The sequence below is a fragment of the Rhincodon typus genome, chromosome 19, assembly GCF_021869965.1.
Source record: "Rhincodon typus isolate 14 chromosome 19, sRhiTyp1.1, whole genome shotgun sequence".
Lineage (NCBI taxonomy): Eukaryota > Metazoa > Chordata > Chondrichthyes > Orectolobiformes > Rhincodontidae > Rhincodon > Rhincodon typus.
This window is the reverse complement of record NC_063350.1, coordinates 56,292,885-56,318,565: the sequence shown is the minus strand read 5'-3', so window position 1 is coordinate 56,318,565 and position 25,681 is coordinate 56,292,885. Positions and strand designations below refer to the sequence as shown.

Sequence of the window (25,681 nt, the reverse complement as noted above, 5' to 3'; positions counted from 1 at the left end):
TCAGGTGTGGCTGTCCGTTTCAGTGTATGAGACAGTTTCAGTGTAGGATACAGTTCCAGTGTGCGAGAGTTTCAGTGCAGGTGTCAGTTTCAGTGTAGGAGAGAGTTTCAGTGTGGGTGTCAGTTCCAGTGTAGGGGACAGTTTCAGTGTAGGAGACAGTTCCACAGTGGGAGACAGTTTCAGTGCAGGAGACAGTTTCAGGACGGGACACAGTTTCAATGTGGGAGACAGTTTCAGTGTGGGTGTCAGTTTCAGTGTATGAGATAATTTCAGTGTGGGTTTCAGTTACCATGTAGGAGACAGTTTCAGTGTGGATGTCAGTTCCAGTGTAGGAGACAGTTTCAGTGCAGGAGTCAGTTTCAGTGTAGGAGACAGTTTCAGAGTGGGTGTCAGTTTCTTTGTCTGAGATAGTTTCAATGTGGGAGACAGTTTCAATGTGGGTGTCAGTTTCAATGTGGGTGTCAATTTCAGTGTATGAAATTGTTTCAGTCTGGGTGTCAGTTACAGTGTAGGAGACAGTTTCATTGTGGGAGACAGTTCCAGTGTAAAGACAGTTTCAGTGCAGGAGACAGTTTCAATGTGGGTGTCAGTTTCAGTGTGGGTGTCAATTTCAGTGTATGAGATTGTTTCAGTGTGGATGTCTGTTACAGTGTAGGAGACAGTTCCAATGTGGGTTTCAGTTACAGTGTAGGAGACAGATTCACTGTGGGAGACAGTTCAGGTGTAGCTGTCCGTTTCAGTGTATGAGACAGTTTCAGTATAGGATACAGTTCCAGTGTGGGAGAGTTTCAGTGTGGGTTTCAGTTTCAGTGTAGGAGACAATTTCAGTGTGGGTGTCAGTTTCAGCATAGGAGACAGTTCCAGTGTGGGTGTCAGTTACAGTGTAGAGGACAGTTTCAGTGTGGGTGTCAGTTTCAGTGTAGGAGACAGTTTCAGTGTGGGTGTCAGTTTCAGTGTAGGAGACAGTTTCAGTGTAGGAGACAGTTCCAGTATGGGAGACAGTTTCAGTGTAGGAGACAGTTTCAGTGTAGGAGACAGTTCCAGTGTGGGAGACAGTTTCAGTGTAAGAGACAGTTTCAGTGTGGGAGACAGTTTCAGTGTAGGAGACAGTAACAGTGTAGGAGACAGTTTCACTGTGGGAGACAGTTTCAGCTTGGGAGACAGTTCCAGTGTGGGTGTCAGTTTCAGTGTAGGAGACAGTTTCAGTGTAGGAGACAATTCCAGTGTTTGAGACAGTTTCAGCTTGGGAGACAGTTCCAGTGTGGGTGTCAGTTTCAGTGTAGGAGACAGTTTCAGTGTAGGATTCAGTTCCAGTGTGGGAGACAGTTTCAGTTTGGGTGTCAGTTTCAGTGTAGGGGACAATTTCACTGTGGTTGTCAGTTTCAGTGTATGAGACAGTTTTCAGTGTGGGTGTCAGTTTCAGTGTAGGAGACAGTTTCAGTGTGAGTGTCAGTTACAGTCTAGGGGACTGTTTTAGTGTGGGAGACAATTTCACTGTGGGAGATGGTTTCAGCTTGGGAGACCGTTCCAGTGTGGGTGTCAGTTTCAGTGTAGGATACAGTTTCAGTGTAGGAGACAGTTTCAGTGAAGGAGACTGTTTCAGTGTAGGAGACAGTTTCAGTGTGGGTGTCAGTTTCAGTGTATGATACAGTTTCAATGTGGGTTTCAGTTACGGTGTAGGAGACAGTTTCCGTGTAGGAGACAGTTTCTGTATCGGAGACAGTTCCAGTGTTGGTGTCAGTTACAGTGTAGGAGACAGTTTCACTGTGGGAGACAGTTTCAGTTTGGGAGACAGTTCCAGTGTGGGTTTCAGTTTCAGTATAGGAGACAGTTTCAGTGCAGGAGACAGTTCCAGTGTATGCGATAGTTTCAGTGTCGGAGACAGTTCCAGTGTGGGTGTCAGTTGCAGTGCAGGAGACAGTTTCAGTGTAGGCGACAGTTTCAGTGTGGGTATCACTTACAGTGTAGGAGACAGTTTCAGCGTAGGAGACAGTTCCAGTGTGGGTGTCAGTTACAGTGCAGGAGACAGTTTCAGTGTGGGTGTCAGTTACAGTGTAGGAGGCAGTTTCAGTGTGGGAGACCGTTCCAGTGTAGGAGACAGTTTCAGTGTGGGAGACAGTTCCAGTGTGTGAGACAGTTTCACTTTGTTCTGATTCTTTCTGTCTGACTGTACGGTGTGGAATTAAAAGGTAAGTGACCTAATAATATTCTGAATTAAAAGTTTATTTGAAGAAATCTTTTTATTATTAGGTATAATGTTGCACCGACAAGTAACAATGGATATACAAGTTATGGTCCACCCTGATGCAATTGCTTCACAGAAACCGATTTGACTTATTGGTGACAGGGAGATATTTTCTAATCAACCTGTTCAATAAGGCTCTTGCTCCCCTCTGAAGCTGCTGGGACTCAAATCTGGGCCCCCTCGCTCAGAGGTAAGGACACTACTACTGCCACTACTATTGATTTAGTAACATTTTATTGATAACAGAATGGGTAAAAAGCAGGAGGTTGGCTCTCAGTTATGATGCTCACTTAACGAGCTGGTACCATATGATGGGCTGAGCGCCATTTGACATACATCTATGTTTCTGTGAGCAGCAATATACAGTCAGATGATTGCACCTTGCTACTGACCTGTAGCTGAGCTTTGGGATTTAGTATCAAACATGTTGCTGTCCAAAAATCTGAGTGAATAAAGGCTCTGAGGTCGTCACTGTAATCTTACCACACCATAGGGCTGCTGTATTGTTAGAGACTGAACACTGGGTGTGGTGTTACCTGACAGCCACCACATCTCAGATGAGGGGGGAGCTTGAGAACGAGAGTCCTTCATGGTAACGCCTGCTGGCAATGGGGATTGAACGAATGCAGTTGTCATCCAACTGCTTCATAAACAAACCATCCAATGGACTGAGATAAACTGACCCCCATAATGGTTCTATCTGACAACAGGCTCAGTGCTTTCGATACATTATCTGTCCCTATTGTTCTCCAGACATGTCCAGCCACACCATCCTCCTCTGCTGACTCCGCTCCTCCATTGACCAACTCATGGTCACTACCTCCACCTTGTTCACACCCCTAACCACATGACTGCACCCACACAACCCACTGCAATGGCTCTGCTCTGTGCCTACACTAATCTTTCTGAAGTTCCTTCAAGGATCTATCCCTTACCACAATTCCATACCACCCAATCTTATCTTCTTCACCTGCATGTTTCTTCTCCATAGTATCTTCTGAATACCTGTGCTCAGATGTCTTTGATCCCTGCCAGGTTTTATTATGCCCCCAATTTCACCTTCCAGCCACCCACTGTCTACTGGTCAATCCAAACTGTTTCCAAACCTCAGCATAAAGCTGAAGCTATACCCCAAAGTCTCTCCCTTACCAAGCCTGCCCACCTTCACCACCTTAGCGTGACCTGTCTCTGCCAATTTCTCAGCTCCTCCTCTGAGATGTGCTTTAGTGCTGATCCTAGATTTGTGATTGTTGATCCCTTTGGCTCAGCCTGCTCTGACACCAATGCAAGCTTCTAGAAAAGTGGAGCCCTAACATTATAATCCTTGTAGCCTTCAATTTCTGACGTCAGCCTCATTTTTACAGGAAAGTGCCAAGCAGAGATAAACTGTTCAAATTCAAATCACCTCTAGATTATGTCACTCAGTACTATCTAGCACATATCATAGAACATATCATATCTCCTGTATCATAGAACAGAAATCAGTTTAACTGACTGGACTCTCACAGATGAGACATTTATAAACGGGAACAAGTATAATGTCTCCGTCTGCAGAAATTTGCCAGTATTTAATCTTCAGTTTACTCACTGGGGGATTAAAGACTGAGAAATGTTCGGAAGGAGGGTCAGGTAGATTGTCTGTAGTGGACATCATTAGGAGGAGTCCTCACTTTACGTTGTGTGTCTGAGCTGGTTTAGTTCAGGAACAGTTCTGTGAAAACCAGCAGTAAGGCCAGTCTGGCCAGGTGGGAACCTTCCCATGCTGTTGTTCCCTGGCTCTCGGTCTCTTTCTGCTGGTGCTGCTTCAATCTCTTGCTGATCCCTACAGCCTCCTCGGAGCACTGCAGGAGTGGAGTCTGATAAGAGGTGGCCCGCTTGCTTGGAGCGTCGGGGCTGCTTCCGTCTGTAGGCCTCTGCCCGAGGAGCAGCAGGCGGCGCTGAGATGCCTGGTCCCACTCAATCCTGACCAGCTCGTACTCAGTGTGAGGCAGCCGGATGCCCAGTGCCAGGCAGCCATTGGTGTGGCTGAGGTCCTGCTCCAGGCCTGGCAGCCACGATCCGTCTTGGCCACAGGATCCTGTGGTGGAGGAGTTCAACAGCAGGGCTGTGGTCACATCCAGGGGCGTCACCCACACCCGCCTCGTCGTGAAGGCAAAGTTGGTGCCCCCTCTTACCTGTGTGGCGGGGGCACCCTCGCTGTAGCGGCCCCAAGCACGGATCAGAAAGGTGGGCCTCCTGCAGGCTGGGTCAGAGTAGTGTGTGTAGTGGCCCTCCCAAGTTTTGCTGCTGGTGTGGAACACAAGGTACCTCGTGAGGAAGAGCACGGCAGGGCGATCCTCACATACCTGGCTTGCCCACTGCCCACCCAGGTGGGTGCCAAGCTCCTGCTGGGCAGGCAGGATGGGTGGGTGATGCTCATCTGCCTGGTAGATGATGCTGCAGGCCGCACACGGGTGCACGTGGTGCTGTGGAGCCAAAAGGTAAGAATCTCTGTCAGTAAACCATGGGCAAAGCAAACATTAACCATACGGTGGTATGTGAAACTTCTCACAATTCATTCTGTCATCCCCATGAATTGGTTTTACGCTCACTGACATAAGGGCCTATCATAGAACCATTATGTGCAGAAAGAGGCCATTTGGGCCATCAAGTCTGTGCCAACCCTCCAGGGGGCATCCCACACAAACCCTGTGATCCCACATTTCCCAGTGGCTACCCCACCTAGCTTGCACAGCCTTGGACCCTCTGGGCCAATTAAGCACAGCAAATCCACCTAACCTGCACATCTTTGGACTACAGGAGGAAGTCCACACAGACACATAGAGAATGTGCAAGCCCCACACAGACAGTTGCCCGAGGCTGGAATCAAACCTGGGATCCTGGTGCTACGAGGCAGCAGTGCTAACCACTGAGCCTGTGTACTACTCATGAGAGGCTGAGGGAATTACAGCATCAACCATGAAATGCAGCATCCAATTCATGTGAATTAGGAGCAGAAGAAGGATATTCAGCCCCTCCGCCATTTGAAAGATATTGACTAACCTGACTGCAGCCTCAACTCAACTTTTCTGTCTGCCCCTGTAACCTTTGATTCCCTTCTCTATCAACAATCTATCTCACTCAGCCTTAAAAATATTCAGCAACCCTGTCTCCACTACTCTCACAGGAAGTGGGTTCCATCGGTTCCTGACTGTCTGAGAGAGAAAAAAAACTCTGCTCATTCCATCTTAAATGAGAGACCCCTTATTTTTAAATCATGTCCTTTCAGAATGCAGGTTAATGTCATCACAGCACTGGGGTTCATTTCTAAAAGGGCAGAATTGAAAATGTCACCCTATATAGAACTTTGTTTGGATCAAACTTGGTTCTGTGAACAGTTCTGGTCTCTATATTATTATAAGGATACAGGGGGTGGTGGGAAAATGAAACAAAGGTTGATAAGGGATGATACCAATACTGAGAGGTTATGACTGTTCAGAATGATTATGTTTTCCAGCTCTGCACACCTGGCCCAGGATTGTGGATTGCTGTTCCCGGATTTCCTAGGAGCTGTGCGCAGAACCCTGCAGAAAATACTGGGTGCACAGGCAGCCTGCCTGGATGCTCTCCCTCAGCAAAGGATTTTAAAAACACGTAAGACATCTCCCCAGACCTCAAAAACTCTCACACCCAAACGCTCCCCATGCTCCATCCCTGCCAGCCCATGTCACCTCATGCCCTCGAACCATGAACCCCCAGTCCCTCCATACCAACCTCTGCTTCCCACCCACCCCATGGTCCATCATGTAATCCATGTCCCCTCAGAAGGAAGTGGATCTGTGTATTTCTGTACCACAGGGGGCTGTTGAGGCTGCGTCATTATTCAAGGCTGGGATAGACAGATTTTTACTTAGTAAAGGAACCAAGGGTTATGGGGAAAAGGTAGGAAAGTGGAGTTGAGGATGATCAGATCAGCCATGATCTACCTCATTGAATGGCAGAGCAGATTTGATGGGCTGAACGGTCTACTTCTGCTTCTACATCTTATGGTCTTATGCCAAATTATGCAATTATTACCTACCATGCTAACTCACCTAGTACCCAGCATGAGCAGTCATGAGGACTCGTGTATTTAAGAAATGTGTATTTAAAAATTTGCTATTTCAAATATAAACTTCCTCAGAGATAAAAGGTCCATTCCCTACATTTAATTTCTTTTATTCCCTCATAAAAAGCAAACATTAGAATCAATGGTCCCACTACAATATGTCTATAGCCACTTGGAGCTGTCAATTAAGCTATGGACTAAGAGACACCACACTCTGATAATGGAAGGCTGTGAAATTAGTCCCTCCAAATGGCATTGTACATCAAATGGACTGCAGCAGTTCAAGAAGGCAGTTTCTCAAGAGCAATTAGGCTTGGACAATAAGTACTGGCCCAAACAGCGATGCCCATATCCAATGAGTGAATAAAGTGATGTAGGACTAATTCTGTAATGATGGCCCTTCTGTCAACAGACAGTAAAATAGTAAGCACTAACTTTTTTATAACAGCTTTATCCCCCAGATATGTAAAGGACAGGAGTTTTAAATGCCTTCACAGTTTATTTTGACAGTCCCTTTTGGTAACACCACTGAGCTAGACAGTTCCAATGTGTTTATGCAATTTTTATGCACATTTATATATACTTTTATCAATACAGAAATGTGCCCTACTTCTCTAAAAGGGGTACTTCACTTATTCAGGAAAATCTGCAAAGTTTAGACCTGCTCTTCCCAGGTATAATCTGTACATCTTGTTTCCCAAGCCTAACTGGTGAGAATCAGACATGGCAGGAGTCAGCTGCTGTTTTATATGGCCATCTCCCTTTGTGAATCATGGATGAACAACTTCCAACCAAGACCACTCCTTCCAAGTGGGTTCCATGTTCAAGGACGTACTTCCAGATTTGGGGCCCCAAAGGCATTTTGGGGATGATGGGAAAAGACTCTCCATCTGCAAAGAAGTTCAAACCCGAACAGGTCACTGCTTCTCTCTCCAGAAACAAAAAGCAAGACTGACATTTACATAACAGCTCTCAGGAGCATTTCAAAGCCAATTAAGTATGTTTGAAGTGTAGTCACTGTTGTAGTGAGGGAATTATGGTAGCTAACTTACACACAGCAAACTCCCTACAAACAGCAACATAATATTGACCAGATTATCTGTTTTGGTGGGGTTGGCCAAGAGCTTAAGATTGACCAGGACATCAGGGATGACTCACCTATCCTTTTCCCAAAGAGTGCCGTGGGATCTTTAACATGATCCTGAGAGGGCAGACAGGACCTCAGTTCAAAGTCTCTTCCAAAAGGCAGCATCTCCGACAATACAGCATCCCCTCAGCACTGCACTGATGTGACAGCCTTGAGTTGCTCAGGTGCCAGAGTAGATCTTGAGCCTAAACTCTTTTGACTTTCAGAGACATGAATGTGCTACATACCTGGCCACAGCTGAGACTGAAAGGGAAGACTGTGTTCTGTCCCGAATGGGGTCTTTTAATTTCTGAAGGGGTTTGATTGTCCATTGAGAATTCAGGGTTTAAGTTTGATTGCTCCTGAGAATGAGCATGAGAATCATGATGGGCACTGAAGGCCATGCCTGTTGCGTGTGGTACAGTCAGCGCGCCAATGATTTCAACTGAAGGCCATGCCTGTTGCATGTGGTACTGTTGGTGCGCCAGTGATTTCAACATGCACACTGCTGATTGTCTGGATGCACCGACACAGGGAGATGTCGGTAATGTCACCCTCACTGAGGCCCAGGTTGTTCTCCCGGGGTTCAAATCCCACCACGGTGGTTGCTGGAATTTAAATTCGATGAATAAAACCCAGAACTGAAAGCTCAGCTCACAGATGGTGATGGTGACAACAAACGTTGACTGTTGAGGAAGGAAATCTGCTGTCCTTACCTGTTCTAGCCTACACGTGACTCCAGACCCACAGCAATGTGGTGAACTCTTAGCTGCCCGCTCAGATGGCCTCACAAGCCGCACATCTTAAGGGCAAATCGGAGTGGAAAACAAATGAAAGAATAGATGAGGAAAGAAATCACAGGCAGATAATATCAGTGTTTAGAAGGCATTGTGGCTGGAGCAGGAACTGTGACCAGTGGGGGGAAGTGAGAGACCTGAGAAATTATGACACAGTTTGGGAGAGTGTGCCTTCAAATATTTGAGCTGGAGGCCTTGATGGAGTAGGTGGGAAAGGGGAGATGCTCCCTTTATTTAGTGGAGAGGGGTGGGGCAGGTCATCATCTAGACAACATTAAGAAGGCAATGGGAGCAGGCAGCCATGGCAATCAATGCCAGGGCTCTGAGAACTGGATGCAGTCGTCAAGATCAGTGAACGCATCATCAAATCCTGCATCCTCCAAACTGCACCATTTGTATTACTCACTGCTCAGTGCACCACACTCCCATCACTGAGCTACCAACAAGGTGTATTGATCAGGACTTACACCTCATGGTTAGCACTGCTGCTAACAAGCTTCACACTCCCATCTCTCACACAATTTGCTGAGGATGATGTGCTCCATTACTGTTCTATCCAGCAATACCCCAGATGACAAAAGGACCAGGCTGACCTGCCCTCATTCAGGAAAAGAGTGAACTTGAGTTCCTTCCTCACTGAAGGAGATTCCGTCAGGGTTTGACAGGGTCATCGCTGGGACAAATGTTCCCAAACAGACAAACAAGGAGCATGTCTAGATCACTCAGCTCTTTGAGCCTGCTCTGATCTGATTCAACATCAACTCTACATTCTACTCACTGTTTTTGGGGGCAGAGGGGTCCAAAACTGGGGCCAATGAGGTTAGGATAGTTACTGGTAAGTCCAATAAGGAACTAATCAGGAATTTCTTTACATAGGGGATGGCTACAATGTGCAACTCACAACCACATGGAATAATTGAAGTGAACAGTACAGGTTGCACTAAAAGGGTAAGTGGATAAACACATGAGGGAGAAAGTACTTGCAGCTGGTTGAGAACGCTGGTTGAGAATGAGGGAAAGTGAAAGGCAGCTTATATGGTGTGTAAACACTAATATGGAGCACTTGGGCTGAATAGTTTCTGTCTAATTGAAGTTCACGCACTTACCAAAGCTGCCTGCAGAGGGCGCTGGTAGCCAATGGGCCGATGATGGGTTCTCTGAGCCCAGCCGGTGTGAATGTCTCCCACGAAGAGCTTCTTGATCAGCTGCCGGTGGACCTGCTTCTCCACCCGCACCAGGCTCAGCTCGTGCATAGCAAACCCAAGACCAGCCGTGCAGTCCCAGCCACTTCTGGCATTCAGGATCTCATAGGTTGTTTGTAGTGACCAGGCTCTCCCAAAACAGTCTGAGCAACTGCATGAGCTGTTCATCTTGTCTAAGATGGCTGCCATTGCTTGCTCACTGTGGAAGGTCATGGTCACTTGGTGCAGCTGGTAATCGGCATTGGTGGCTCCGTGGGTCACCCAGGAGTCCTGGAGCAGTCGGATCCTGCCTTTGATCACCAGGGTGTAGCCGGGTCTTGTGCACTGATGGTCGGTGTAATAGAACTGATAGGCCTTAAATGTCCCGTTCGGGTGGAACATGTAGGATCTAGTGATGAATTCAGGCCCAGCGCGCACTTCACACCTGCCAGAGGGAGAATGCAAAGAATTACAAGCCTGAGGCCTAATCCACACCAAGTTCTCTTCAGCCATTTCCCCAGCGCTTGCTGACTCACACTGCTCCCTTACCCAACTTGAAAAGTTTCATTGTTGTTTTCAAATACCTCAATGGTCTTCACCTCTCGCTCTCTGATTGTTATCACCACTAGCTTTCCCAATTCTCATCTCTTGAGCAGCCTGCATTTTCATAGCAACCTTGTCTTCAGTTGCCTGCATCCTGGGTCTGGAAATGCTTCCCCAAACCTCTTGGCCTATCTTTCTCTCTGTCAGAAACAGCTCATCTTAAATGATTTAGTGTTAAACATTTTCCAATGACCATACTGCCCCTGGATTAGGTAGTTGATTGCATAATGTTGATGTCACAAGACCGATCATACAGAAGCCCAGGCTGATTGGGGCATGAATTTGAATCCACCGTGGCTGATAAAAAAAAATTGGATTCTCAAAAGAAAAATCTGCCGCTAAAATCTAATTTAATGGTAACCACAACTGCAAAAACTCATTAGGTTCACAATGTCCTTGAGGGAAGGAAATCTGCCATCTCTCCCTGGTCTAGCCTAGAAATGGCTCCAGAGCGACAGCAATGTGGCTGCCTTTGGGAAATAAATGCTGGCTGAGCCACTGATCCCCTCATCCCATGAATGAATGTTTAAAAATCCACTTCATTAATAGTGCTATATAAATGTAAGTCTCTGCTATATGTGGAGAAGGAGCATTCTAGAAGCCACAATCTTTGCTTACAGCCTAGAATGTGAGATATTATTTTTCATGGCCCTGTTCTAGAGCTACTGACTCTTTTGATAGCAGGTGGCCTCTCATCCCTGAGTCCTTCCTGATCATAAGCAGAGAGTGAGTGCTGGAAATAAATTAGTAATTAGCACAGACCTCACAGTTTGTCCCAACATATCGCCGTTTCAATGTGGAGCAGTTGTTCTAATCCTAACTTGTTCCCCTTTCGCATTCTCCCTCTTTTCTTTATTCCAAGAGGGATGGGGTATAAAAGTAGGGAAGTCTTGCTACAACTCTACAGGGCATTGGTGAGATAACACCTGGAGTACTGGATGTATTTGTGTCGGAAATAGTTCACAGCAAGTTCACTCGGCTACTTCCTGGGGTGAAGAGGCTGCTTTCTGAGGAAAGGTTGAGCAGGTTGGACCAATAGACATCAAAGTTTAGAAAAGTGAAAGAGGATTTTATTGAAATAATTAAGATCCTGAGGGGGCTTGATGGGGTAGATTGTGAGAAGATGTTTCTCTCATGCGCGAATAGAAACACAGGAGTAGGCCATTAAGCCATTTGAGCCTGGTCCACCAATCGATATGATCAAGCTCAATCATCCACCTCAGTCTTTGTTCTTGCTTTCTCCCCAAACCCTTTAATACCTTTAGCTCTAAGAACTATATCTAATTCCTTCTTGAAAAAATTCAATGTTTTGGCCTTAACCACTTCCTGTAGCAGAGAATTCCACAGGCTCACCATTGTCTGGGTGAGGAAATTTCTCCTGATCTAAATCTTAAACAGTCAACCTGTGACCCCTGGTTCAGGACACCCCAGTCATTGGGAACATCCTTCCTGTGTTTACCCTGTCTAGTTCCGTTAGAATTTTATAGGTTTTGCTGAAAGCACCCCACCCCACCCATTCTTCTAAATTACAGTGAATATAATCCTAACTGATCCATTCTCTCTTCCTACCTCAGTCCTGCAATCCCAGGAATCAGTCTGGTGAACCTGTGCTATAACCCCTCTAGCCAGAGCATCCTTCCTCAGATAAGGAAATCACAACTGCACACAGTTTTCCAGGTGTGATCTCACCAAGGCCTTGTGTGATTGCAGCAAGACATCTTGCTCCTGTAATCCAATCCTCTCACTATTAAGGCCAACATACCAAATGTCTTCTTCACTGCGTGCTGCATCTGCACACTTAGTCATAGAATTATACAGTTCAGCCCTTTGAGTCTGCACTGACAAAAAACTACTCTAAATCTACAATAGTCCCACTTTCCAGCACTTGGAATATCATTGGCACTTCAAATACTCATCCAAGTACTTTTTAAAGATTATGAGGTTCCCCACCTCAGCTACCCTCCCAGACTGTTCCTTCCAGACTCCCAGGACTCTCTGAGTGAGAAAAACCTTTCCTCAAATCCCATCAATACCTCCTGCCTTCCACCTTAAAATTATGCCTCCTCGCTTCCTCCCAATGACTAATGCACAAGCATACTGAGGTCTCAGTGCATTTTCCTCTTCTCCAGGGAATAAACTGCCTTACTGATTTTGCTACCAAAGTGGATAACCTCACATTTATCCACACTACACAGCATCTGCTGTACATTTACCCACTCACTCAGCCTGTCCAAATCACATTGAAGTGTTTCTGCATCCTCCTCACAGCTCAGCCTCCCACTCAGCTTTGTGTCATCTGCAAATCTGGGGATATTATACTTAATTCCCTCATCTAAATCATTAATATATATTGTAAATAGCTGGGCCTTAGCTCTGATCCCTGTGGTACCCAATTAGTCACTGCCTGCTAATTGGAAAAAGACCCGTTTATTCTTTGTTTCCTGTTTGCTGGCCAGTTCTCTATCCATGTTAGTACAAACTCCAAATCTCATGGACTTTAATTTTACACATTAATCTGTTAAATGCAACCTTATCGAAAGCCTATTAAAAATCAAAATAAACTACATTCACTGACTTCTCCAATCAACTCTAATAGTTGAGTCCTCGAAGAATTCCAGTAGATTTGCCAAACAAGATTTCCCTTTTATAAATCCATGCTGACTCTGTCTAGTCCTGTCATTGTTTTCCAAGTGCTCTGCTATTAAATCTTTTATAGTGGACTCTAACATTTTCCTCACTGCTGATGTCACTTTAAATGATCTATAATCCCGTTTTCCCTCTACCTCCCTTCTTAAAAAATGGGATTACATTAACTTTCCTACCATCTGAAGGAGCTTGTCCAGAGCCTATAGAATTGTGGAAGATGACCACTCATGCACCCACTTTTTGTAGGGCCACTTCCTTAAGTACTCTGGGATGTAGATTATCAGGGCCTGGGGATTTATCCACCTTCAATCCCATCAATTTCCCCAACGTCTTCCTCCTGCTGATACTGATTCCCTTCCATTCCTCCCACTCACTAGACCCTGTGTTCTTCAACATTTTTAAGATGCTATTTATTCTTCCTTTGTGGATTCAGAACCAAAATAAGTATTTTATTGGTTTACCATTGTTTCCCATTATACCTTTGCCTTTCTCTGATTGTAAGGTACCCATATTTGTCTTCCTTAATCTTTTTCTCTTCATATACCTACAGAACCTTTTACAATCAGCTTGTATGATCCTCGCAAGCTTATTTTTATTCTCTATTTCCCCTCACTTAATCAATCACCTTTGAATCTAGAACTAGGGAGCTTATAAGAAACAAATAAGAGTTTCCCATTTAAGCCAGATATGAAGGGAAATTATTTCCCTCAGGGGGTTGCTGGACTCTGCAATTCCCTTCCCTAGAAAGCAGTGGAAGCAGGATCATTGAATATGATCAAAACTGAGGTAGATTTTTGACCTACAAGGGGATGACAGTAATGGGCAAGTGGAGTAAAGTTCACAATCAGATCAGTAGTGATCCAGCTGAATGCTGTCCTGGCCAGATGAGCCAAATGGCCTACGCTTGTTCCTATTTCTTGTGTTCTTATGATTATATTTTTCACAGAAATGTAAAGGTTCCCATGTTTCAGTTATAACCCCTAGTCCACTGTCTCATATGATAAGCCTCCCTCATTACAGTACTGTCAAATTGACTCCATCCAATCACTTCATCAATTTAATACCTCAATCCAATCACTCACATTCTCCTGTTCACATTTAAAAGTCAGTTCAGCCTTGGACAGAAAACAACTGAGGCAGGATATGTCCTCGTGGTAAGTCAGCAAAGACGTAGATTCTGGAAAGGAGCTGATGGATTAATGTTCACACAAGTTCAAAACCAGGAACATGTAAATGGTTTGTAAAGGGGTTCATATTGCACAATGATGGAGTGTAGGCTACATCACATCACATTCACACACTGAAAGATGGAAATATTCCTGTCACAGGTAACACAAAAAAAATTCAATAGCAGGACCCCCTCTGCCAATGCACTTCCACACACCTCACTCTCCGTTTCTCGTACATCTCACTCTCCCTGTCCCATACTCTCCCTGTCCCATACTCACACTCTCCCTGTCCCACACTCACACTCTCCCTGTCCCATACTCTCCCTGTCCCATTCTCTCCCTGTCTCACATTCTCCCTGTCCCACACTGTCCATGTCCCACTCTCTCCCTGTCTCACACTCTCACTGTCTCATACCGTCCCTGTCCCACACTCATATTCTCTCTATCTCACACGCTCCTTGTCTCACACTCTCCCTATCCCACACTCTCCCTATCTCATACTATACCTGTCTCACACTGTCCCTGTCCCACACTGTCCCTGTCCCACACTCTCCCTGTCCCACACTCATACTATCCCTGTCTCACACTCTCCCTGTCCCACACTTTCCCTGTCCCACACTCTCCCTGTCCCATTCTCTTCCCTATCTCACATTCTCCCTGTTTCACACTGTCCATGTCCCACTCTCTCCCTGTCTCACACTCTCACTGTCCCATACCCTCCCTGTCCCACACTCTACCTGTCCCAAATGCCACATTCTCAGTTTCTCACACATGACGTCACACTGTCCCAAACATCACTGCCCAACACTGTGTCTCTCTTAGATAGCACATTCAATATGCCACATATTTACGATGAAATTACAGTGGGGTATGTTCCTGCCCAGCTGTAGGCAACTACAGTGTGTCTGGCTACAAGTATGTTCAGAGGCAATTCATTTTGAAAATGTCTGTGCTATATGGCAAAAATGGAGCTTGAAAGCAGATTATACCAGATTTTTATTATTCAAGGTCAACCTTACATTGCAACATGTGCTTGTATCATTGAGTCCCTCTGTACAGTCAGCCTGGAGGGATTCATAGAATCCCTACAGTGTGGAAGCAGGCCATTCGGTCCATCAAGTCCACGTTAACCGTCTGAAGAGTATCCCACCCAGACCCAGCCCCTGCTTCCCTATTCCTGTAACCCTGCATTGCCCATGGCTATTCCACCTAGCCTGTCCATCCCTGAACACTACGGACAATTTATCGTGGCCAATCCACCTAACCTGAACATTGTTGGACTGTGGGAGGAAACCCATGCAGACACAGGGAGAATGTGAAAACTCCACACAGACAGTTGCCTGAGGGTAGAATCAAACCCAGGTCCCTGGCGCTGTGAGGCAGCAGTGCTAACCACTGAGCCACCATGCCACCCATTCAGTCCTGTTTCCGTTCCTCACTCTCCCTCTCACTCAGCATTGTTTCTCTTACCCTGTCGAGATCCAATGGCCCTCCAGCCTGGGTGTAATGTCAGCTGTAATCCTGGCTCCGTCCTGTATCTGTTGCAGTTGGTGTTGGCACAGAGTCTTCCAGTGAAGTCTGGCTGCCTCAGTCCTGACTCTGAGCAGCCCTGGAAACAAAGAAAAGACAGACCTTTTTGGTCAAAAGTGTGGAACTCCCTCCCTAACAGCACTGTGAGTGAATCTACAGTCTCTGATTGTTGTTGTTCAACATGATAGTTCACCATTACCTTCTCCAGGGCATCTTGCAACACCCACGACTCACAAACAAATAAAATGAAGTTTTACGGTTCAGCTTGAAAATGATAGGTCAGGTGTGGTTTATTGGGCAGCACTCTTGCCTCTGGAGCTAAACCATTGTTGAATCAGGTCCCACATCAGAGACCTGAACACATCCAAAGATAGATAAAGATAAATGAATTGGATGGGCATGTTGGCAGATGAAGGATATGGTGGGAAAATGGGAAGTTGTCCATTTTAGCAGGAGAAATAAACAAGCAGACAAGTATTTAAATGGAGAATCCCCATGGCATGCTATAGTGCAAGGGGAGCTGGGTATGCAGGTACAGCAAGTAACTCTGATGGTCAATGGAATGTTGACCTTTATTGCAAGAGGGATGGAGTATAAAAGGGAAGTATTACTACATCGGTGCAGAGCAATGATGAGACTGCGCCTGGAATACTGTGTACCGCTTTGATTTCTTAACTTAAGGAGGGATAGCCTCATATTGGAAGCAGTTCAGAGAAGGTTCACTCTCCTGATTCCTGGGCTTTCTGAGGAGAGGGAGGATAGGTTAAGTTATTGACTTTAGAGATGATCATATTGAAATATGTAAGGTTCCAATGGGACCTTGACATGCTAGATGGGGGAATTGGGAGGAATTTGGAGACTCGGAGGCACAGTTTAAAAATTAGACGCTTCTGTCATTTAAGACAGTGAAGAGGAGAATCAGAGGGTGATGAGTGTTTGGAATTCTCTTCTCCAGATTGGCCTGGCCTATTGAATCAATTCCAGGGTGAATTAGACAAATTTGTGATCTATAAGGGAGTCAAGGGTTATTGGGAGTAAAGGCAGTCATATACAGTTAAAGCCACTATCAGATCAGTCATGATCTTATGAGGCCTTCTGTTGTTGACTTGCTGTCTTATTCTTAACTCTGAGTTTACAAGTGTAATATCTCAGTTTGGCTCTGCTGGCTAACTTCAAAAGCACAACAATTTAATAAAACTTAATAACACATTTACAGAACACATTACACAGTCCTTACTTGCCGAGCTCCCTGACTCAACTACTGGGCAAGTCACCTTGTGCAGATTTCCCATTCCATCACTGGTTGGACTAGCAGGCCACACAACTCCTCCCTCAGTGCTCGACCTTAAAAGGACCAACAACTATAACAAGTGAGAAAGAAGAGCTGGTGTGGAGATGTCGTTTGTCACAGCCCTGCCTTCATCTGCTGACTATCCACTGCCTCATTTCTGTTAAATCCTGAGTGGTGTTTCCCATATCGTTCAATGCGCCAAGCCAACTGCCAACAAATATTCAAGGCAAAAATAGCAGAAGATGCTGGGATTTGATCTCCTGACCTGTGGCTGAGCTCAGCTGCAGTTCACTGTCCTGGGACTTAGGAAGTGCAGTCGGCTTCAGTTCACAAACTATGATCAGATAAAGTGGTGATGTATCTATCGACACCTTTAAGCTTTCTCTCTCTATGACCCCTTCTGTCTCTTCACACATTCTTTCTGTCTCCCTTTCTCTATGTCTTTCTCACTGTCTCTCTGTCTGTCTCTCCCTGTGACCCTGTTGCACTCAGGCTCTATGCCTGATGTGGAAAGTGTATTGTAAATTTGAAAAGTATGATAATTGTGTGTGATACACAGAGATGGAATTACAGAATTGTTCTAATGCAGGAGGAGGCCATTTGGCCCATTGTGTCTGCAATGGTTCTCTGAGCATTTTCACTTAGTGATAATCTCCTGCCTTTTCCCCTTAATCATGCATGTTGTTTCTATTTAATAATCATCCAGCACTCTCTTGAACGCCTCAATTGAACCTGCCTCCACCACATTTCCAGGCAGCACATTCCATACTCTAATAGCTCACTGTGTGAAAAATATTTTTATCGTCTCACATTTGCTTCTTTTGCAAAAGACTTTTAATCTGTGCCCTCTGGTTCTTGATTCTTTTCTGAGGGGAACGGTCTCCCGACCTACTCTGTTCCAGGCCCCTCATGTTTTGAAAGCTTCTATCAAATCTTTTCTCGGCCTTCTCCTCTCCAAGAAAAACAGTGCCAAATTCTTTCCTTGTAGCTGAAATGTTTCATCCCTGGAAACATTCTTATAAACCCCTTCTGCATGCTCTCCAACGCATTCACATTATCCTATAATGAATTATGCAAAATACTCCAGCTGCAACCTAACTAGTGTTCTATACAGGTCAGTATAACTTCCTTGCTATCGTACCCTGTGCCCTTATTAATAAAGCTAAGTACACTGTATAGAGTCATAGAGTCATACAGCATAGAAACAGACCCTTTGGTCCAACTAGTCCATGCTGACCATGTTCCCAAATTAAATTAGTCCCACCTGCCTGCACTTGGCCCATATCCCTCCAAACCATTCCTGAACCATTCACGAGTTTATCCAAATGTCTTTTAAAATGTTGTAACTACCTGCATCTATCACTTTCTCTGGCAGTTCATTCCACACACAAACCACTCTATGTGTAAAACGGTAGCCCCTCGTGTTTTTTTTAAATCTTCCTCCTCTCATCTTACAAATATGCCCCCTAGTTTTGAGCTCCCCCAGCCTAGGGAAAAGACCCTTGACATTCACCTTATCTATGCCCCTCATGATTTTATAAACCTCAATAAGGTCACCCCTCAACCTCCTACGCTCCAGTGAAAAAAATCCAACTTTTATATCTGAAAGCCTCCATTGTCGGTTACATCCTAGGCAATTTTCTTCTGAACCCTCTCCAGTTTAATAATATCCTTCCTGTAACTGGTGACCAAAACTGCATACAGCACTCCAGAAGTGACCTCACCAAAGTCCTGTACAACCTCAACATGACATTTCAACTCAACATATTACAAACTATTCATATTGGATCTTATTAATGTTTGGTTGTCAATTGTCAAATTTCGGTGTTGGGACAGGCTGGGAAGCAGACAAGGTGGGTGGCATGGTGGCTCAGTGGTTAGCACTGCTACCTCACAGCACCAGGGACCCAGGTTCAATTCCAGCCTCAGGCTACTATCTGTGTGGAGTTTGCACATTCTCCCCATGTCTGTGTGGGTTTTCTCCCACAATCTAAAGATGTGCAGGCTAGGTGGATTGGCCATGCTAAATTGCCCAAGTGTTCAGGGATGCATAGACTATAGGGATGGGTCTGAGTGTCAGGTTGGGCTGAAGGGCCTATTCCCACACAGTAGGGATTCCACGATTCAACTCCCATACACAAAGGCAAGCATGCTAAATGCCTTTTTAACCACCCTGTCTATGTGTGATGCAAACTTCAAAGAATTATGTACCTGAACCATTAGGTCTCTCTGTTCTACAATACTACCCAGGGTCCTACAATTACTTATATAAGTCCTGTCCTTGTTTGTTTTACCAAAATGCAATACCTCACATTTATCCAAATTAAACTCCATCTGCCACTCCTCAGCCCATTAATACTATTGATCAAGATCTGTTTGTAATCTCTGATAACTTTCTTCACTGTCCACTACATGACCAATTTTGGTGTCATCCACAAACTTACTAAACATGCCACCTATATGTCGTGTGATTTCTGACTTTGTCCATCCCAGTCCAAAACCGGCACCTTGCACATTATGGCTACCGTCGATACCACCAATTGCCGGCTCAAAGTGGAGAGGATCTCCAAGAAGATCGTGCATCAACACAGTCAAGTTTCTACAGAACTGCAAGAAAGTACAAAAGATCCCAAAAGGACTACAGATCACGAACCCACTCAAGTTGACTGATTAAAGATTTAACAGCATTTTATGTTTATTTAATATGTCCTCATGAATGGTGTGACCCTTTGATCTTTTACTTATAAATTCTGTGTCTGATGCCACCTCTCTCACTAACACCTGAAGAAGGAGCAAGGCTCAAAAAGCTTGTGTTTTCAAATAAACCTGTTAGACTATAACATGGTATTGTGTGATTTCTGACCTTGTACAACACAGTCCAACGCCGGCACCTCCACATCCTATATTCTTAACCAAATTACTTATATAAATGTCAAACAAAAGTGGACCTAGTGCTGAACCCTGCGGAACATCACTGGTCACAGGCCTCCAGTCTGAAAAACAACCCTCCATCACCACCGTCTGTCTCCTACCAAAAAGCCAATTTTGTATCCAATTGACAAGCTCACCCTGAATCCCATGTGACCTAACTTTACTAATTAATCTACTAAGCAGAACCTTATCAAAGGCATTACTAAAATCTAAGTAAAAAACATTTACTGCTCTGCCCTCATCAATCTTTTTGGTTACTTCATCAAAAATATCAATCAAGTTTGTGAGACATGATTTTCCTCGCTCAAAATCATGCTGACTACGCCTAATCAATCCTTGCTTCTCCATGGATGTAAATCTTATCTTTCAGAATCACCTCCAACAACTTACCCACCACCAACGTCAGACCCACAGGTCTATGGTTTCCAGGCTTCTCCTTACAGCTTTTCTTAAACAATGGCACAACATTAACCCACCCTTCAGGCCTCCAGTACTTCACATGTGTTTGTAGATGATACAAATATTTCCGCTCGGGGCCCCACAATTACCTCCCTAATTTCCCAGAATGTCCTGGAATACATTAGATCAGGTCCTGGAGATTTAAGCTACCGGTATATTTTCTAGGATTTCTGAATGTGAACTGTTTTCAAAATATCAATATTCATTTCCCTGAGTTCTCTAGCCTCCATTTTTTTCATTTAATATCTCCCCCATCTCCTGAGGTTCAACACAAATCTTTATTGATCTTTGATGGGTCCTACTGTCTCTAGTTGCTGTCTTGCTCTTAAAGTATTTGTAGAATCTTTTTAGATTATCTTATCTGCCAAGGCATACCCCCTCTTTGCATTCCTGATTTCCTTCTTAAGAATGTCCCTACACTCTTTATACTCTTCAAGAGATTCAGCTGATCCCAGTTGTCTATATCTAATATGGGGTGGCATGGTGGCTCAGTGGTTAGCACTGCTGCCTCACAGCACCAGGGACCCAGGTTTGGTTCCACCCTCAGGCAACTGTCTGTGTGGAGTTTATACATTCTCCCCATGTCTGTGTGGGTTTCCTCCCACAGTCCAAAGTTGTGCAGGTTAGGTGGATTGGCCATGCTAAATTGCCCATAGTGTCTAAAGTGGGAAATGCAGGGGTGAGATAGGGTAGGGGGTGGGTTTGGGTGGGATGCTCTTCAGAGGGGTGGTGTGGACTTGATGGGCTGAATGGCTTGCTGTAGGGATTCTATGATATGATTCTTTCCTTTTTTGACTAGAACCTCAATATTTTTATTCATCTATTGTTCCGTAATCTTACTAGCCTTGCCTTGCATTCCACAGAAGCATAATGCCTCTGAACTCTCATTATCACCCTTTTGAAGTCTTCCTACCATTTACCAGAGAACAGTCTACTACAATTAACTTTAGAAAGTTCTTGTTTCATATTCTTAAAATTTGCCTTAATTCAATTAAGAACTTTAACTTTTATGGAAGACTTATCCTTTTCCATAACTATTTAAAAACCAGTATAATTATGATCATTATAGTCCCAGAGTGTTTCCCTACTTATACTTCAGTCACTTGCCCTGTCTTATTTAACAAGAGGTCAGGATTTGCTCCTTTTCTAGTAGAAATATTTACATATTGATGAAGAAAATTCTCCTGAACACATTTAACAAATTTTTCACCATCCAAACCTTTAACACTGTGGCAGTTCCAGTCAATGTTTTGATAATTAAATTCCCCTACTATTACAACCTTATTATTCTTACATATATTTGAGATCTTTCTACATATTTGTTTCTCAATTTCCCTCTGACATTTGGGTGGTCTATAGTACAATCCCATCAAGGTGATCATCCCTTTCTTATTTCCAATTTCAACCCATATATTTTCACTAAATGATCCCTCAGAAGTATCATCCGTAATTACAGTAGTGATGTTTTCCTTAATCAAAAATGTCACTCCCCCCTCCTCTCTTGCCTCTCTTTCTATCCTTCCCACAAAACCTAAATCCCAGAACACTGAGCTGCCAGTTTTGTCCTTCCCTCAAACTTTTATAACAGCTCTCTCCACCTGTCCTGCCAACTTCAATAACAATTTGAATTTTATTTCATCTTCTGTAGCTTTCAAGTTGAAATGTTTGTCATGGACTTTTACACATTTTATAAATAACGAATAGTTTTGGATAAAGAAAATCTCTTTCTGAGAGTCTCCTTTCCCCTCTATCATGCTTTAATTATCCCACCCACCCAGTTCCTGTCTCTCTATGTTTTATATCCAAATGTGACAGCAGTCAGTGACTCACCAGGCAATATCATTAAGGTCCACAAACTCAGGTTTATCTTTAAAAACCTCACCAAGAACATGTTGTGAATTCTTGAAGTGAAAAATCTTAAGTCTGTAGAAATCCCAGCAAAAAGAACCAGATTCATATCGCAGTGTGCAGCCAAGAAGAGAGTAAGTCTTTGTGGGGAAAAAACAATGTTTAACAGTGAAGCTGACGACAGTATTAACTTCCCAGCATTGCCTTGTCACCAAATCCACATGAAGTTGACAACACAGAGAATATCTGCAGGATGTTCTTTTTCAGAATGATAGTCTTTTTAAATATCTTTGCCTGGGTTGTTAAAGTGGGAGTGGAGGAACTGAATGCCTGTTCATGAATGTACATTCAAACTGAGGGGAGGGGCGGAGACATCTGCTGCTTGTCACTCCCATTGCCAGTCAGAGCAGTCCTTCTCTCCACTCAAAATGGGTCAATGCCTTTGGTTTTTGCAACTGCAGTAAATGTCAGATACCAATGTTTGTTTGTCCTGATACGCAAAGACTGTACAGAACGGTTTTAGTACCTGTGAATGTAGGTAAAGAATTTTTATGAATAAATGAAGTATATTTTTGCAATAAAAGAAGCCTGTACACTTTGTATACGGGTTTGTACCATTTCAGAATTTAATTATACGCCTCTCTGTGCATTACCATCTCCCTTCAGTTGATGTGTAATGGGAATGAGGTTAGCCAGGTGGACCTCGGAATGTGTTCTGAGGAAGGGTCACCTGGCCCAAAACATTAATTCTGATTTCTCTCCACAGATGCTGCCAGATTTTCCAGCAATTTCTGTGTTTCTTATAGAATATGAGATTCCTAGTTGGGGCGTTAATTTGGTCCAACCAGGGAGGCCCGGCTGACAGATATAAGCAGGAGTGTCAGGGGTTCTGTTCACTCTAGGAGCTGGCTCTGAGCTAGCTGAGTCAGTGTGTCATGTACTATGCACTAAATAAAGGGTGACATGGTGACGGGATACCGGTCTTTGTGAAGTTATTTCATCTACCACTGGTAGCTGTATCTTCAGCCCATCTAGGCCCTGCCTCATGGAATTCCATCTGGAACTTTCAAACCTTGGTCTATATTTCAAAAAGGAGGATGACAGAATGCTATTTACTGAATAAGTCATTCTTTCATCTTTTTGAGCAGTCTTCAGTTTACAATGAGGCTCCTCATTAATTTAACACTTAACATTTTTAAGAAAGAAAGTGACTCAAGTCACTTCACAGAAACACAACATAGTTACCAAGACAAAGAAGGAGGCCTGCTCAAAGGCCTAGTGGGAAAAAGTACGTTTTTAAAAAGTCCTTGGTGGAAGTGAGGGTGACGGAAGTAAAGTTGTCCAGAATTGTCCTGCACTCTTCAGGAATGAAATATGAATTATTGTTGTGAGCAATCCAGGAGAACCCAGCAGGTCATTAAAAAATACTGCTTTCAAATAGAATTCTTCAAGCATTTTTCTTTACCTGTTATGAAAGTATTTGAGATGAGAGAAAAGGTTACCTGACTTGGCAAGTTAGATCCAGAATTGGCTTAATGATAGGAGACAAAGGATGGTAGTAGCTGGTTGTTTATGTGACTGGAGACCGGTGTGCAGTGGCCTACCACACGGATCAGTGCTCAGTTTCTTATTTGTGATATACTGAATATAATTGATGTAGATGAGAATGTGGAAGGATGATGAGTAAGTTTGTAGCTGACACTAAGATTAGCTGGGCGGTTGACAGTGAGGAAGAAGGTCTTGGGTTACAGGGGCATATAAATAGACTGGTTAAGTGAGGCCGGTGGCAAATGAAATTTAACCCTGATAAGTGTGAGATGATGCAGTTTGAAGAAGTAATAAGCAAAAGGAGTACTAAATGAATGACAGGGCACTAGGAAGCTCAGAGGAACAGAGGGATCTTAGGGTGTTTGTCCACAGATCCCTGAAGGTGGCAGGACAGGTTAATAGGGCAGTTAAGACGGTATAGAGGACACATGCCTATCAGTCAAGGTATAGATTATATGAGCAGGGAAGTTATATTGGAGCTGTAAAGGACTTTGGTTAGGCCACAGCTGGAGTAATGTGTTCAGTTCTGGTCATGACACGAAACGAAAAATGTGCTTGCACTGGAGGGAGTGCAGAGAAGATTCACCAGTATTTTGGCTGGGGTGGAGCATTTTAGCTATGAAGAGAGGCTGGATAATCATAGATTGTCATCATCATAGAATCCCTACAGTATGGGGAACAGGCCATTCAGCCCAACAAGTCAACACCATCCCTCCAAACAGTATTCCACGTCAACACATTCCCCTACACCTGCATTTCCCCAAGTCTAACCCACCTAACCTAAACATCCCTGGACACTATGAGCAATTTAGCATGACCAATCCACCTAACCTGCACATGTTTGGACTGTGGGAGGAAACCAGAGCACCCAGAGGAAACCCTCGCAGACATGGGGAGAATGTGCAAACTCCACACAGACAGTCGCCCGAGGGTGGAATTGAACCTGGGTCCCTGGCGCTGTGAGGCAGCGGTGCTAACCACTGAGCCACTGTGCCAGCTGAGTGCAGGTTGTTTTCTTTAGAACAGGGGAGGCTGAGGGAGGACCTGATTGAGGTGTATAAGATTGTGAGGGACATGGACAGGGTGAATAGGAAGAAGTTGTTCCTCTGAGTTGAATGGTCAATAACAAGGGGACATCATTTTAAGGTGAAAGACTGGAGGTTTAGAGCGGACTTGAGGAAAACGTTTTTCACCCAGATGGTGGCGTAGGTCTGGAATGCACAGCCTGGGAGGATGGTTGAGTTGGGAAACCTCACAACTATAAAAAATACCGGGGTGATTACTTGAAATGTCATAACATTCAAGGCTTTGGGCCGGTGTAGGAAACTAGGACCAGTGTAGATTTAGCATAGTTTTGGCGGTACAGACTTGATGAGCCAAAGGGCCTCTTCTGTCCTGTCTCATTCTATAATTCTACTGACTGACAGATATTAAGGGGAACTGATAGAGTAGAATATAAGAAGCTATTGCCGCTGGTGGTAAAAGATATCATCTTAAAATCAGAAGTGAAACTTTCAGGAGTGAAGTTAGGAAACACATCTACACACCAAGCAAGGTAGAAGTTTATATTTCTCTTCCACAAATGACAACTGATGCTAGGCCCTTTGTTAAATTTAAACTCAGATTGACACACTTCTGTTAACCAAAGTTTCTAAGTGGTCTTGAGCAAACACAGACAAATGAAGTTAGGGTGCAATTCAGCCATGAACTTATTGAAAGGAGGAATAGGCTGAAGGGGAAAATTAGGTAACTTCTGTTCCTAAGAATGTCTAAGACCATGACATATGGAATCTAGGTCAGCTGACCATGAAGTACAGAATCTGACCATCAAGTGATGAATGTAGGTCAGCTGACAACAAAGTGTGGAATCTAGGTCAGCTGAGGCTCAGTTGTTGGCATTCTTGCCATGATACCTCAAGGTTCCGGGTTCAGGTCCCATTCTGAGCACAAAAATCAACGTTTTCTCTCCTGTGCAATGCTGAGGGAGTGTTGCACAGTTGGAGGTGATGTCTTTTGATTGCAACAGTTAAACAGAGATTCCATCTACCTGCTCAGGTGGATGTAGTGGTTTTCAAAGAAAAACAGGGATGTTCTGGTTACTCTGAGATAGTAAGAACTGCCAATGCTGGAGTCAGAGACAAGACCATGTGGAGTTGGAGGAACACAGCAGGCCAGGCAGCATCAGAGGAGCAGGAATGTTGACGTTTTGGGTCGGGACCC

General features: G+C 44.3%; 1 protein-coding gene across 1 annotated transcript; it reads right to left on the bottom strand.

Moving 5' to 3' along the window:
• Positions 1–3,008: 3,008 nt before the first annotated feature.
• Positions 3,009–21,949, bottom strand: LOC109922340 (protein APCDD1-like). The gene is made up of 4 exons (XM_048608641.1): positions 21,896–21,949; positions 15,325–15,463; positions 9,362–9,881; positions 3,009–4,710 (listed from the first exon to the last, which is right to left on the bottom strand). Exons 1-4 carry the CDS (start codon positions 21,906–21,908, stop codon positions 3,940–3,942), a joined length of 1,443 nt encoding a protein of 480 aa, XP_048464598.1. The 5' UTR covers positions 21,909–21,949; the 3' UTR covers positions 3,009–3,939.
• Positions 21,950–25,681: the final 3,732 nt, after the last annotated feature.

What these genes read in the sequence shown, in the direction of transcription:
- LOC109922340 (XM_048608641.1), bottom strand. An exon ending in GGCCATTGGATCTCGACAGG is followed by an intron (nt 9,882 to 15,324) that starts GTAAGAGAAACA and finishes TCCCTCTGGCAG; the next exon opens with GTGTGAAGTGCGCGCTGGGC. An exon ending in GCCCTCTGCAGGCAGCTTTG is followed by an intron (nt 4,711 to 9,361) that starts GTAAGTGCGTGA and finishes TTGGCTCCACAG; the next exon opens with CACCACGTGCACCCGTGTGC.